At 30.2% G+C, this 16,007-nt stretch overlaps 1 protein-coding gene across 5 annotated transcripts; it reads right to left on the bottom strand.

Annotated features, from left to right (window-relative positions):
- Positions 1 to 1,569: 1,569 nt before the first annotated feature.
- On the bottom strand, positions 1,570 to 12,951 carry LOC103496587 (type IV inositol polyphosphate 5-phosphatase 3). 5 transcript variants are annotated; one of them, XM_008458512.3, is made up of 11 exons: positions 12,784 to 12,951; positions 7,925 to 7,974; positions 7,661 to 7,778; positions 7,353 to 7,424; positions 6,605 to 6,677; positions 6,406 to 6,510; positions 5,307 to 6,162; positions 4,695 to 4,879; positions 3,249 to 3,357; positions 2,520 to 2,662; positions 1,570 to 2,237 (listed from the first exon to the last, which is right to left on the bottom strand). In XM_008458512.3, exons 2-11 carry the CDS (start codon positions 7,952 to 7,954, stop codon positions 2,036 to 2,038), a joined length of 1,893 nt encoding a protein of 630 aa, XP_008456734.1. In that variant the 5' UTR covers positions 7,955 to 7,974; positions 12,784 to 12,951; the 3' UTR covers positions 1,570 to 2,035. The 5 variants fall into 5 exon arrangements, with proteins under 5 accessions (XP_008456734.1, XP_008456731.1, XP_008456730.1 ...); XM_008458509.3 differs by having other exon boundaries at positions 7,661 to 7,823; positions 12,784 to 12,906; XM_008458508.3 differs by lacking the exon at positions 12,784 to 12,951 and having other exon boundaries at positions 7,661 to 7,823; positions 7,925 to 8,719.
- Between the last annotated feature and the right edge of the window lie 3,056 nt (positions 12,952 to 16,007).

Here is a 16,007-nt window from a genome sequence, read left to right on the forward strand (position 1 = left end):
ATATATATATATATATATATATATATATATATATATATATATATAAACACACACATATCGTTGTTTGCTTATTCAATAAGTCTCTATTTTAGTCTAATTTTGAATAGCGAATGTGAACAAAATCACAATTTTAAAAGGATATTGTTGCCAATATTCACAATAGTTAATTATATAATAGCACGAGTAACTTCCTTAGGTCACTTACTTTTAACATTTATGAAATTAATTATAGAATTTTATAACATTTCATTCCTCTCAAAGCTAAGAGAAAACATTGAAAAAATTATTTCTTTTATTTATTATTATTAAATAATAGACTAAGTAGACAAATGGATATCAATTTCAATATATTGTGACAAATATTAACTTGTTAGAATGCTTACACCCACTAACATCTATATATTCACCAAAAATTAACTGTCACTTGAACTTTAAACATGCCCATGTGATCTGTTACCATCGATCTCTTTTCATTAAAGTGATTTAAATGTTAATTTCACTAACTTCACCTAATAAATACATATAAGTTACAAATATTACTTCTTTTGCAATTAAATATATCTTTATGAATTACTTTTACTCTCTTTTCCACCCTGTCTATAAATAGCTTACCGTATTTGCATCAAATAAAACACAAAAGAGCATTAGAAAAAACATAACTCCAAAAGAGGAAAGCACTAAACAATGGCAAACGGAACTAACACAGTGGGAGGAATATTGACAATTCTTTTATTGGCCGTAAATTTGGCCATCTTAGTTCATCCTTCCATGGCGGATGTAGACGATGACTACAATTCACCGATATGGAATGGGTGGGTGGACGAAGATAGAGCTTCAAATCTACGACCATGTTTGGATATGATGAAGAGTGCAAAATGTCAAGTACAACTTTACAATTACTACTTCAATATAAGCAAGAAGGAATTGGATCTACAGTGTTGTGTCTTCGTCAAAATCATGGGAAAATATTGTGCTCATGCTTTCGCTGGTTGGTACGAATTCCCTGGTTTGGAAGTCTATGAACCTAATCCTATGATAGTTTACAACAATTGTGTTGGAAGACTCCAAGCTCTCCCACCAACACCATTTTAAATCAATCTTAGATCTAACTTTTCTGTTTACTTTATATTAATAAATAATGCATCAATGTATGTATTAAGGTCTTAGACCCACATTTTCAAGACATTTTAAAACAAAACTTTTAATCAAGTGTTTCTAAAATTTATAATGTTAGTCTTGATTCAACCAATTGATTCAAATTACTTATTTATGTTCTATCAATTATTCATTTATCATGTGTCAAATAATGATTCAAATCTTTATCTTATATGAAGTAAAAGATGAACGAGGTTTTATTTTTTAAAGAAAAAGGGTAAACATAAACCATCTATTAATATAAATACAATCTCAACTTCTTAACTACTCAAATGAAACAGTGTACCAAAAAAAATTCGTTGTTCAAATCTCTCTACCTATTGTACTAAAAAACGAAAAGTAACCGGCCTCCTACCCTTCAAAAAATACACCAAATCTCCAAGAAATCGATAAAAGAGCAAAACGATAGATGACTAAATCTCCAAATTATCTTAATCAAACTTTATTGCTATACAATGCTAAGCTCTCATATACGTGGAAAAACCTATGCAAGTAGAAACAAAATAAGAGTACATTCCTATATCTTTTGTAAATGAAACCCTAGAGAGATAACTCATGTACACAACCACATCAATACACATCTCTAACTACAGAAAGAATGTGATCCAAAGAATGGAGTAAAATACAAGTTAATCAACAAAGTTCATGAGCTACATGATCTCCAAGCACAAACTTGTTAGCCAAATAGCCCAAACTTTGGTTTCATAAAAGATTGAGCTCTTTGGATTTACCTTGAAATGCTTGTTGCACCAGAAAGCTACTCCAAATCATCTTTGTTGATTGAAAGAATCCTCCATACGCAATATCAAGCATCGATTCAAGGCATATGAAAGATTAGATAAATTCTAACCCAAGCTGTATTTAAGCAACTGATAAAAGTTCAGTATACATCCATTGCTATTTCCTCATTTTCGATCTCTGCGTCTGTAAATGTTAGAGCACGTTGTAGCTTACGAGGACAGAAAACCTCAACCTCGGCCACGTAGGTGGCTGTCACTGGTCTATGATCAGAAAATTTAATTTCAGTCCTCCTATAACTGCACAACTTCAATCCTTTTCCATATGAGAGTATACGGTCACACCTGAAAATGAAGCAAACAAACAAGAAATTTCCGGCATGAGATTGCTATTATAAGCATTCCAAAATATATATGAACTTTCTTCCTAGTGTGTGAAAATTCAATGGTTACATTTTTATATATCCAATGAGCACAATATGTTTCAACAAATAAAATTTTTTTAACCGAGGATATCCAGAGATAAAAGTAACACAAAAAAGTGGACATCAATTCATTTGTAGATTGTATACGAATTACCATCTACAGATGTTGAAATCAACATGTACTGCAACAATAAAAGCTTACCATGCTGGAGTACGCCTTCCAATTTTTGGATCTTCGCCGTAATACTTCTCTGAATTGTTTTCATATTTGTAGGTCGGTGCAAAACTTAGGTTTCCCTCAGTCCATCCATCAAATGCACGACCCTTTCTAAGCTCTCGTAATAACTGACAAAATACAAGAACATAATTCAATGAACAAGAAAACATTTTGTCATATATCATTCACAATTGAACACAAAATAACCATATTCCAGAGCCCATATTTAATCACTTCCCTATCTCCTTGATACAATACAATAAAGTACTTGTTAAGTAATTGTTTTTTTTTCAGCGGAAATCAGATACTATCTGCAGAATCCAAGCAAGATCACAAACTTTGGTTTCCGAAAAATGGATCAAAGAATAATTAGACTGAAGTGCCTTGTAAATGGCTTTTGAGTTCAACAACACAAATAGTGAAATTCAAATTTTTGACTTCTTGGTTGATGACATATGCCTTGATGAATTGATATAGGCTGAGGGCATGGCTTTTAAGCAAGAAAGTTTCTTATTTTCTTCTTCACTAAATTAGAAGACGTTATTTTTCTTGATTCAAGAAAGAAAGAAAAACTAAGAAACCTAGAAATGCCTGCAGTTCAGGAGTCGTCTATTTTGAAGTTTTGTTGTGATACATACGCACACCCCAACTCCAAGGCATTTGTGTTTACTTTAAAAAATGAATAATCCGCAAGACATTATTTTATGGAAGTACCTGATCACTCTCAGCCAATTTGGACCACTCTTTTCTCGAGATAAGCTCTCTTGTCTTCTCATAAGACAAGTTGATCCGGTAATTTAAATCACCCAACCAGATTATCCGCCTGCAAACGAAAGAGAATGAGATGTCAAAGAGTTGGACACAATTAGTAGTTTCTACTTTGAGTTAGATAGATATAGACGTTTTTATTTCATCAACCTAAAGCACTATCAAGGACAATCCATGAGGCTAAAATAACATACAAGACTGACCATTGATCTCCAGAAATAATTACATTAACATTCTTTGACAAAAGTATGACCTAATGGTACATCTCTTCGAGAAGAAATCAAGATATGATAGAGCTGCATCATCAAAACCTAGCAATCACGGTATTGTGGATGTGCTGCACTACAGCATCTTTGGAAAATCGGGGAGAATATCTAACATGCAATCTATCAAATCTTACATAGCAAGAACAAAAAAAGTTATGTCTGAGAAAGAGCATTCAGTAGAATGAATGCCGGTAATCAAAATGAACAAGAGGTCAATTCCATCTAAATCGACTATTTTTACATTGTTTGCTTTTATTTGAGATGTTGTGGCCCTCTACCTTAAATTCTATAACTAAGATTATCTGGAGAAATTTAAAAACCGTTGCTTTAATTTGGATAAGAAACAATTATTTTCCAAAATAGAAACATGTACTGTAAGGAAAGTTCAAATTCAACATAAAGGCTGAAGAAAATTCAAAAAGCTCTCAAATCAGTGGATAATAAAACAACAGAAGTAGAAAACTCTTCAAGTAAACTGTCAAAGGTGGATACTGAGTTACACCCTATTCTAAACCTCATGAAGGTTCCACGTAGTTGGAACTTGGAAAAATAAGTGTCTGGTGATTAGGAAAAGTTAAATCTTTTTAGAAAATACATTTTATTTTGTTCGTTAAAAAAAAAATCAAGACCTTTCGCACATGCAGTTGCAGACTATGTACAAAAATAAATCTACCAAACAGGAATATAGAAGAAGACAAATAGTTTCCTGTCTGGTCACAAGGAAGAACAAAACTCATGTGCATTCGTCTAATTCAATAGCCTAACCTAGGATCAAAAGGCAGAAAATATGCAGTATAAGACAAATAAGAAGGTTGGGGTTCTATTTCAAAAAATGCCGGGAGAGGAAGAAAATAACAGATAAACATCGATTGCATAGGGCTCCAAACCATAGCTTGACTGGTGTAAATTAAAAGCTCTTCCCTTGTAAGCCTTCTCTGAATATTGTCATGTCATGCTTACGGGAAATATGTAGTTCACGTGCAGATACTAAACTAGGAAAATAGTACTTCAATGGTCATGTCATGCATATAGGGAATATGGATAGTTAACACGCGGGAAAACAGAAAAAGCTAGACAAAACCCAATTAGATGTAAAGATATTAACAGGGATCTTGTGTATACTCACTCGTGGTCGTGGATTATTTTAGGAAACCCAACACCATTAAGTGGATGGAATTGAGTTCTTCGATGTATTTCACTCACGTCAGCATTTCTTTTAAGTTCATCTCCCTCCTTTTCACCTGAAGTCAGGTGAGTGCATATAAAGCAAAAGAGGGTCTGATATATGGACATGCTGACAGATATGGATCCCTGAAGAAGTAGATGCTTTTTCTATCAATTATAAAGAGACAACTTGAACTGTAAATTCATGACTTGTTATGAGTACAGTAAAGTTCGTTATAATACCTAAAATAGTTTGCTTTAATGTAACAAGAAAGAATTCAGGGCCAACCAGAAGAAATCCAAACTATCTAACCATTTAAAATATCATTTTGATTCAACAAATTAATACTGACAAATATTAGTTGCTTCCACTATCAACTTTCATCTATGTCTGTTTGCATCTCAAGGTACGAATATCTATCACCATACTATATAATATTGCATTGCATTAAAACTCTAGTAGAAAGCCAAGACAACATGAGGTTATAAGAACTCACAAGATTGCATAACAAGGTAACTACAACAGGATCCATAGATTAACAAACATTAAAGAGCAATGAAAAGGGGAGCGAACCTTGTTGCCAATGTAGCCCATTACACCAACACCAACAGTAGATACATTTACATTCTGAATGTGCCTTCGCAAGCTCCTACGAACCCATACTGTGAGGAAAATGCCAACCATTTGTTTACTTACTATTCTAACATAGGAGGATCTTCTCTTTCGTTTTAGCAGAGACTCAAGATCAATTTCTCCAAGTAAAGCAACCCCTGATGGCATGTCATTCATGGTTGACTTGAAAGAATTAAATGCCACAAAGGACTTGGATGTTTTAAACGATCTTATTGATTTAAATGAGTTGGGTCTCTCTAAAACATTGTGCGGTAGTAAGTGTAATGGAGGCTCGGGCCAACACAGACCAATCCTTTCTGACCCACTAAGCATTTTAGTTAATCTTTTGTTCTGTAGCAAGACAGCCTCGTCATTCTCTGTGCTGTCTTCAGTCCGTAAGCAATTTAACCGATCCAATCTTTTTGGAGAAGAATATTGCCTCATTAAATCCTGTTCCACAGGTATCCCTGATTTGGTATTCGCAGAAAGTTCTGAAACTGGGAACTTCATGCTTAGATTTGTATCACCTACTAGTCCATCGACATTTTCCTTGCCAAAGAATTCTTCATCACATGGATGCACTTCCTCACCAATGTCACTATCACTTTCCTGCAGAATCTCCTCCTCTAAATCTGGGATGTCGTCAGATGGCTTAAACTTTGATGGGGATGGTGGATCACTAAAGCACTTAATCTTGGTTGTAGCAGGTCTAACCCTATTCAATGTTTCGCGGATAATATCTTCCCACCTTGCAACTGGGCGACTGTCTTCAGCACCAAATATATTTCCAGCATTCAATGGGACAATCTCCTGGAGACTGAAAAGGCAAAGCAGAACTAAATACCAATAACAATTAACAAAACACGAGGAAACCATAATAAGATAAATAAATGAACAAAATGTACCATAACTCATTAGGATCAATCTAGATATTCTTTTCTCAAATTGGTCCAATAAATATAACTCAAGATGTACCATCATATGAAATGGAAGACCAAAATCCAATCATTAAGACAGAAAAAATAATTCTTTTAAAAAGAAAAAAAAACAAAGAACTCACCCAAGGACATAGATATCAGCCGGCTCGTTGGTATCTATCCAGCCATCAATATCTAGATCTTCAGGAGGTAGTTTTCCTCCAACATTCCAAGTCCCAACACATATTCTGAACCGAGATAAAGTAAATAACTCAACTCAACAGAAAGAAATACCAATCTAACTCTTCTAGATTACTATAGTCTCCAAATGGTCGATCATACCTGAGTTCTTTTGTATTGATATATTGCGTCCTAAATGTTTCTGAATTTCTTCTTCTCAACCTTGGCAGCACATCTAAAGTTTGAAGCAACTTAATGATAAGTCAATGAATTGAAATACACAAAACAAACAGAACTTTGGCATCACTTTATACAGCTGAAAGGTAATCTCATATTAGGAGAGAAGCATAACATTATGCATCGCAGATAAAGAGAATGAGAGCATGGGACTCTGGAATTTGGAATTTGGATTTGACGGTCAAATAGAGCTTTTCTTTTTCTCAGAAAGATATACTTGTATATTAAAGGAAACAAATCTCTTGAACGTAGAAACGGCTTGAACTAAAAGAGGGAGATGATGAGAAGTTGAGCTTAAACTAGTCAAACAAAAATGTATCTGCTGAAATCTGACAGTAATTGAATAGAAGAAACGGGCTGTCCAAACACTCGCAATGAACCTCCAGGCAAAGCCATTTCCTTATTTTGAAGACAATCAAATTTAAAATAAAAACAATTATGAATTTATTTCAAAATTTTAGAGAAATATCAAATTTTATTCATTACTCTTGATAGGGGGAATGGATTTTTCGCACTGTATCTTATCCCTAAATCAATTTCTATTCTCAAACACCTTCTTAAGTAAATTAAAGCTCATCTTCCTGACAGATTCCTAGAATGCCAATCTTTTGGCACATACTTCATGTACATTTATTGTAATTTAGATAAATGTAAAGTGTGCTTCAAAATTTACCATTAGCATCAACCAGTGGTTCGTCCCTGTTGTCTACCTTAAAGCGTGATTCTCTTCCCCTAACACGACAGTCTGCTTAATAAAGTAACCAAATATTCAAATCAGAACACAAGCCATTCCCAAAACATCACACTGCATTGCATTAAACTCATGAAGATTGAACAAAAATATCACACCAAGCACGGAAACCACAAAAACCAAAAACACATTACATTTCCGCTACCTTAACATTCACGCTAAACATGAATATCAAGTATCCGACAACTCTAAAATCCCAAATGAATTTGAAGAGTAGAGAGAAACATCACCTTCAGTATCAGAATCGGAAGAATTCAAATCTTCATCATCTTCGGTATCGGCACTGTAATCCGACTCCTTAGCGCTGATATTAAGCCATTTACGCAAGACCACTCTGGGCCAGAAAAGCTGTAGGCAGGAGCAACCGAAACAACATATTTCAGCCCATGTTCTCTGCAAATTTTCTCATCTTTTCGAAATTAACAACAAAAGAAAAATCAAACAAAGAGCGAGAGGGGAGAGGGAGGAAGAAGAAATGGAGAAAGTTGAAGTACCTGAGGTTGATTCTTGGAATTGTGCCTCATCTGATAAGGTAGCTATAGAACTAAGAACAGAGAAATAGAGAGAAACAAGGAAGAATAACGAAGCAAAAGCTTGAGTAGTTGACGATTCGAAGAAGAAGAAGAAGAAGAAGAAGAATGGGTCTAAACAATGCTGATTGGGCAGTTATGCGTTGGGAGAGTGGATGTAATGTTTTCATATCCTTTTTATTAATTATTATAAAACAAAAACAACTGTAATTACCAATAATTAATCAAATTAAAATCCACAATTATTCTCAAACATTATAATTTTGTGACAAAGTAAGTAAATAAAGAGGAGATTAAGAATAATTGAGGTTGGGTCAAAGGGTAAAAGGATTTTATGGGTGTTTTAGAGATTTTGAATATGGATTTTGGGGTTTGCAAAGTAAAGCACACAGGGTCGACACCTCTCGCTTTTCCACGCGGGATACGTAGAACTTAGAACATCCTAGAACATCATTCCACTATCATCACCTGGAGGATTTCGCCACGTTGCACATACTGCTTCCTCACCTCAACCCAATGACCTCCCTAACCACAATAATACTCTTCTTTTTTTTTCTACTACATTAAATAAATATATTGTCTTGGTCTTGGTATTTTTATTTTTACTTATCAATACATTTATATCCACCTACAACATCCATTTTAAAATATTTGAAATCAGTATTCACTATCTCCAAGTCTGTTTTCGATTAAATAATTGTTCAAATCGAGGTTGTATAAATCCACCATTAATGGATCAATTATTTGGTTTAAAAAACTATGGTTGATTATGATTTTTTTAAATCTACATCAATCAAGTCCTTCCTTATCTTCAACGGACTATTAGAAATGGTCAGTCGTCTTTATTTTCAGCATGTCATGTTCTCTCAAAAATATTTATAAATTGTTATATTCTATCAATAATAAACATTAATAAACTAAATTTCTATAAATGAAATTGCGAGTTGTCGATAAAGGTCTCTTAACATCTATCATTTGATAGATTATAAAATTGTGTTATATTTTTAAATATTTTTAATCTTTTTGTTTAAAATAATTTTCAAGAAGGAATAATAAAATCTTTTAACTTATTAAATAAATATTGTTAATTTAAATATTTTTCTCTAAATTTTCTTTTATTATACAAATTGGGTTTTTTCAACAATAATAAAAAGTACAAACTATTTGGACATTGTAATTTTATTGATATTTCATTATCATTATACCTATTTAATATCATAACATTGTTTTATAAACATTTTTTTTAACAATACACGTTGTATATACTCGGTTAAATACTAATGTTATTTAATTGAAATTTAGTTAATTCAGCACAAATTTAATTCAATTAATTAACAATACATATTTTTCCAACTACAATTTGCAAACTAAAAAATTAATAATAAGGATAATAATAATATTAATAATAGATTAGTTGGGAAGGGATTGTTTGATGTAAATGACACATAAATTCACTGGGACTCCTTATGTTTCAACGTCTTCAATTGTTTCATTGTTATTTCTTATTTTGTTAGACTTTAATAAAACTATAGTTTTTACAGTTAAAAAAGGCCGATAATTAATCATCTTTTGGTCCATACCTGTCTACTATGTCCACACAATTTAAAAACTGAACGAAAACAAATCCTCTCATTATGGTCTCTAAATTACGAGTATCATTTTCTTTGAATTTGTTTAAAATGTTACATTTTTACTGTTAATATTTGAATTTGATTTTTGTATTTTATATATTTTGTTATTTTACATTTGACTTTTTATTAATGTAAAAAGTTTAAGTATTTGATATCGTTAAGCTTTAGTTAATTGATTATAAATAATCAAAACGTTAATTTTTCAGTTAATTTTAATAATGATAGAGAGGTAGTCGAAATAAAATGAATTTTGAAGTTTTAAAAACTAATTAGAATTCATATAGTAATATGAAATGTAGAGATTAAACATAAATTAATCTCAATACAAGAAGTAAAATTATAACATTTTTTATGCAAGAATCATTTGGAGATTAGATTCAAACTATATACAGTCAAAAGTTTTTATCTTTTACTTTAGAATTTTGAAAAACAAGATTACCTCTAGAATTCTAAAATTACTTTTCAACGTGGCGGTAATTGCTTGAGAATTACTTTTCAAAGTGGAATGATGGAATCATGGAATATCTTATGTGACTACTTCCATTGAAAAATCAATCAAAATATCATTTAATTTTAATTTATTAAATATTTATTAATTTTGTATGAATAAGAATATGTTTGAAATTGATTCTAAAATGACTAAAATCGTCCTATTTTTATCATTATTAAAAGCATGATGAAATATTATTTTAATCAAAAGTGGAGGGTGTGAAAATTAGATTTAAAATTGTTGAATTAAAAAGCAAACGATTTTTAAGCATGTTGGAAGTGGTTTTAACAACTTTATAGTTATGAAGGGATTTGTAAAGAATAAATATATTTATAGTAAAGTTAAGTAAGACTTTTGGGCAATGGGAATGGGACCTTTTCAATAGTGTTCCTTTTCCACTTGTAAAAGCATAACACAAAAGCTGGCACATGACATGCTCAATTAATCTTAGATTTAACCTTTTTTTTTTTTTTTTTGTTCTATCAAAATCATTAGAATATTGACAATATTGACTCTATTGTATTCATGTTTTCTAGTTACTATATTTTTCAATGCCCCATATGCCTCCCTTTAACAGATCCAAAAAAAAAAAAAAAGGTCTTAAATCTCTAAATAAAAATAAAATAAATAACATAAAAGGTAAATTAAAAAAAAAAAAAAAAAAGTTATCAAACCAAAAAAAAAAGCATAAAAAGTATTGAGCTCTAAATTATGAATCTAAAAAATATACCGGAGGGGGTATAATTGTCAAAGTCACTTAATTTATATATAATTCAATATTCACTTAAAATATTTTCATCACTAAATTGTATGCTTATTTGTATATCTTTATTTATGGGTTCAAAATGTGCATAATTCAATTCACACATGAGTATTTTAGTAATATGTTTAGTAGTTTGAAACTCACTACCATTAATTATACTAGAAAAAATTATGTTGACATTAATTAAATTATAAATATGAGGAGTTTCTAATTAAGGTAGGGATATATGTACCGTTCTGATCAAAATCTCAAACGGTGAACAAAATAATGATGTGTAGTTTTCTTTTTCATATTTATAAATGTTAAGTTCACCAAAACAGGAATAAGGATGGAAGCATAGATATTTAAAATATTAACTGTTTTTTTTTTTTTTTTTTTTTTTTTTTTTTGTTCTTCTTCTTCCTATTCAGTGAATAATGTTGGAAGAATTGAGTAGGAATTGAAAACTTAGTACATTTTGTTCCCTAAGATATAGGAAGGAAAAAGAAGGATATGTGGAGTATGGGGGAAGTAGGTGTGTTGTGAGATTGTGTTGCAAAAGAAGGAATTAAGTACAACCCATTTTGTAAAGGATGGCCCTTGTGTTACAGAAACAAACACCATTTTTCTTGTTTGTTGTTTCAAGCGATGACACCATTCGACACAAATATATATATATATATATAAAAGAAAAATAAAATTGAGGGAGGCGTCTCTCTCATTTTGGGCAAATAAATAACCGAACAAGTTGTATATGCATGTGCAAGAGAGGGACCCGATCTTCTTTTTATTTTTCTTTTTATTTTTTTTAATTAAAAAAGGAATCAATGTTTTTATACATTTATATTCTAATTTTTCATATATTTTGTTTATTTTTGCTTTTCAATTTTACAATGTTACAAATTAGTTAGTCAATAAAATTTTAATTTAGTTTATGTACGTTTTAAGCTCAGTTTTTCATAGTATTAACGTTTCTTAATTAATTTTTAAAAATTATGATTTTCACTATTTTTAGATGTTATTTGTTGATTGATTATAATGAATGTTGTTTTTATTTTTTGTCTTTCATTTTAGCACCATACGAGTGGATCAAAATCTGAACCAATGTTTGATTTAAAATTTGAAATTAGTTTGATTTTTTTTATTTAATTTTGATGATATGTCATAATTATACGTTAATTTTGTCAGTTGAATTTTCAGGGTCCTTTTTTTCTTGGCCATAGTGGCTTAATAAAGCTTTCTTTTGGTGGAGATATTAGGTACATTTTAAAAAGAGATAAAAAAAAGAAAGAAAAAAAAGTAGAATTTTTATATTACATTTATTTTTTCCTCAGCGGCATCCATCCATTCCTTGTACATTTTTGCAAAAGCTTATTAAAATGAATAATGATTATTAACCAAAAAAAAAAAAAAAAAAAAGAATAGTGAAAACTCTAATTACCATTAAAGTAATTTTAAAGAAACATTAAAGGAAAGTTGGGAATAACATTGAAACTTTAATAAAAAAAAAAAAGTATTTGAGATAATTTTTTAAATAAATGACAAAATTTAGAGAATTTTGTATAATTACAGAAATATTATCTATTTTCTTTTATGAAATGGAAGGAAGGGGACTGCTTGCTAGACTTTCTTTGCCATTTGAAACGAAGAACCGCCGGAAGAACAATAAACTCCGTTCTTCGTGAAAAAAAAAAAAAAAACAATGAAATTAAATAAACTATTTAACTGTTTATTTAATCAGAACATACCCAAAACACAATGGAAAAAAAAAAAAAGATCTGTTCTGGTGATAAGTAAATATGTGGAAACTAAAACTAATAAATCGAAGAACAGAAAATTAAGAAGACGAATGGGGAATTGATTAATTAAGTAATTTATTTATGAAATTAAAAAAATGAAAGTAAGTAACTAAGAGGTAATTAATAATCTAGAGAGAGAAATGATAGAGAAGAAGAAGAACCTGGAAATGAGTGGGTGAATAAGATGAAGAAGAGAGAGGATGATGAGGTATTGTGTCTTGTAAATTGTTGAAATAAAATGGATGAATATGAAGAGGTAATTCGATTGGTTATATAATAATATTGAAGGAGAAGAGAGAAGAGAGAAGAGAGAAGAGCGAAAGAGAGAGGTTTCTGAAAAATTGGATGGGTCGCATCAGCCTTTAAACAACAGGGACCAATATTTTATTCTCCCAATTATGTTCTATTTCAATATTACATTACTTACTTAATTAATTAATTTATTTCTATTATTATTATTATTATTATTATTGAGGGAAAAAATTAATAATATAGTGTTAATTATTTTTACTTTTATTATTATTATTATTGTGGGCAAGGGATTGTATTTTGTATCCAATAAATTGTATCTGGTTGGTTATGCTGTTTTTTTTTTGTTTTTAGCAATTTAGTGTGTTTTACGAATATTATTTGATTATTATAATTATTTTATTTTTGAAAAATGTTGTTATTTCATTATTATAATTATTTCTTTTCTTTTTTTTTTTTTTAAAAAAAACTCAACTTACTATTGGACTATTCTTGGAAGTGTGTGCGCAACAGAAAGACTCGTTGATTTAAAAAAAAAGCTGGAAAATTATTTAAAATATACTATAAAAATTATTTTTATTGACAACCAAATATACTAATTTTTTCTAAATTAAACATTAAGAATAATTGACTCTTAGATAAAAGGTTTAAGAAACCAATTAACTTTAAATACTATAAAAGAAGATAAGTGATTAAAGTAGTTTGATACTGACTTTATCAAAGTCCTAAGAGATTTTTGTGTGATTGTAATAACTATTTACATTATGATTATGAAGAAAGAATAAACAATATTATATATGAAAGAAAGAAAAATGGAATTGAAAGTGATATTATTTGATGGGATCAGGCATGTAATATTATAAGTTTGGAATGGGATACATTTAAATTAGTATTAATCAATAATAAGAATAAAAAGAAATTGCAAGTAGGCATTAGGCAACAAAACAGCGAAGGTATGTAGTCCGCACAATAATATGCACAAAGATAAGGTCCGATGCGACGCCATCGTACCCACAATCACTTCATACTTCACTTCCATTTCTTCTTATGATGCTTCCTTTGTTAACAAACTTTGCTGGGGGCTGCCGCTCTTTTATCTCAATTTTACGTGACCATTTTTTTTTTATTTATTGTTTTTTTTTCTTTTGCTCAATGTTATAACATATGTTTATTAAATTTACAAAGTTGGAGTTGTCTCTTTATCAAGATTTGTTAGAATTAATTTTGAGTTTGTATTGATTCTAAAGTATGGTGAGTACGATATATATTTAATATTTGATGTTTTTATATTTTACTTTGTTTTGAAGGCTTTGTAACTTGTTTTTACATGTTAATTTGTTTTGAGATCTTTCTAGTTTGATATCAAAATGTAGATTTGTCTTGAGGATTTTTCTACTTATTTTCGGAGCTATAGTTCTTGAATTTGGACTTTGTCTGATCTTTGAAATGTTTTTTATTTTTAAGAGTTTAATATTTTTTTCTTCTTGAATTCTCTATGGAATTTCTTATAAAATCTTTGATTTATATATACTTTAGATTATCTATGGAGTTTATCACTTAACGAGTTTTAGAGAATGTTATGAGTTTTAGTATTTAGATATTTGGAAAATCTCTATTTACACGGTTTTAAGGGTATTACATTGACTTGATCCCAACTACTTTTGCATCTATAGACTTGAGTTTACTAATCATTTGGGTTCAATTGTTTCTTTATCCATTTTTTACCGCTTGAATGCGAGTTGGACCTTGATCCCGAACAATTTAATTTACTCAACTTAGTCAAAATTACTATTTTGTGCTCAATTGGGTCATAAATTAAATAAGCAATTGTGTGTTTAATCACTATCATTGCAATTTGATCAATCTTGCTATAGTAATCATATGACTAGGTTGAAAACATGTGACATCGATCATTTATTTAGTTTTTGTTGCAATTATTTGAAAATAATCTATAATTTGTCAAAATTTCTCATTCAATAGCATGGACATGGACAATAACGTATGAAATCATTTCACCTCTCGTCTAACTAAAGGAGCATCATGATGTTTTCCTAAAATTATTGTTATTAAGAAAAGAGAGCTAGTTTAATTTAGTTGTGATTATATTGTTTAATGTTTAACAAAGTTGCAATTTAATGTCTCCTGTTTTAATCTCTCTTTTTTTAAATAAAAAAATTTTATATGTTGTTAAATGTGTTAAATTGATTGAGGATGAAAATGTCCTTAACGTAATATTTAGTGTGCTTTGGACATATCTGCCAAGACTCTTTTTTTCTTAAAAGAAAGATTGTTTTTGTAAGATACTACATAAAGCCCTATTTTGCTTTTGTGTATTTGTAAAACAATATTTGAAATACTACGTTTTACTATTTTTCTTCAAGTTTTTAGTCTGTTGGTTTTTTTTTTTTTTTAGAGTTCTTGGTGTATATATTGTTGTTGCATTTTGGTGGAGCCAACTGTCGTAGTAAGAAAGTCTGCAAAATAGAAGTGCGTTAATAATAGGGCGAGTCATATGGATCTCGCTCTCTTTGAGATGTTTCACATCTTTGCTCGGATGTGTAAACAGATATCGTGTGTCCCGTCGTCCCAAGGATAACAACCTCTAATTTCGTCGGTAGGAATTGCAATGAAACCAAACCGATATACCAACACTTAGTAGATACAATTATGCTTGGAAAACCTAAAAGTAAATAGAATGAAAGAGTGAGGAGGTGGTGGAAGTCGAGAGAGAGATAGGAGGTGGTGGAAGTCGAGTGAGAGATATGAGATGGTGGAATGTTTGTTGTATAACAAATGAGAAGTGAGATGGGTTTATACAGAAGATGGGAAGGCTCCAACGGTCAGGTAATAATGACAGTAATTGTCCGTTATTATGATGGTCAAAGAAAAAACCGATCATACAACAGTTTTGAAGTTAATTCAACGAAATTAATATGTAGTTAAGGGTTTTTGAAAATTCAAAACAAATTTTTAACAAAAAGTTATTTTATTTGATGCCACTAGACAACTAGTCTTGCATATTTCCTCTTCTCTTCCAAAACTTAGGTACCTCTTGTAAACTTTAATTTCATGAATATACAATAAACCATAATATTGTATATAACCTTAAATGTCAAGATCTTTAAACTAGATAACT

The sequence above is a fragment of the Cucumis melo genome, chromosome 3 (genome assembly GCF_025177605.1).
Source record: "Cucumis melo cultivar AY chromosome 3, USDA_Cmelo_AY_1.0, whole genome shotgun sequence".
Lineage (NCBI taxonomy): Eukaryota > Viridiplantae > Streptophyta > Magnoliopsida > Cucurbitales > Cucurbitaceae > Cucumis > Cucumis melo.

Bases quoted from the DNA above. Each gene is read 5' to 3' on its own strand.
- LOC103496587 (XM_008458509.3), bottom strand. From the start codon at position 7,954: ATGAGGCACAATTCCAAGAATCAACCTCAG. The intron at 7,824-7,924 runs GTACTTCAACTT...GAAAATTTGCAG, and splicing joins ATTCCAAGAATCAACCTCAG to AGAACATGGGCTGAAATATG. The intron at 4,880-5,306 runs GTTCGCTCCCCT...CTACTTCTTCAG, and splicing joins TGGGCTACATTGGCAACAAG to GGATCCATATCTGTCAGCAT.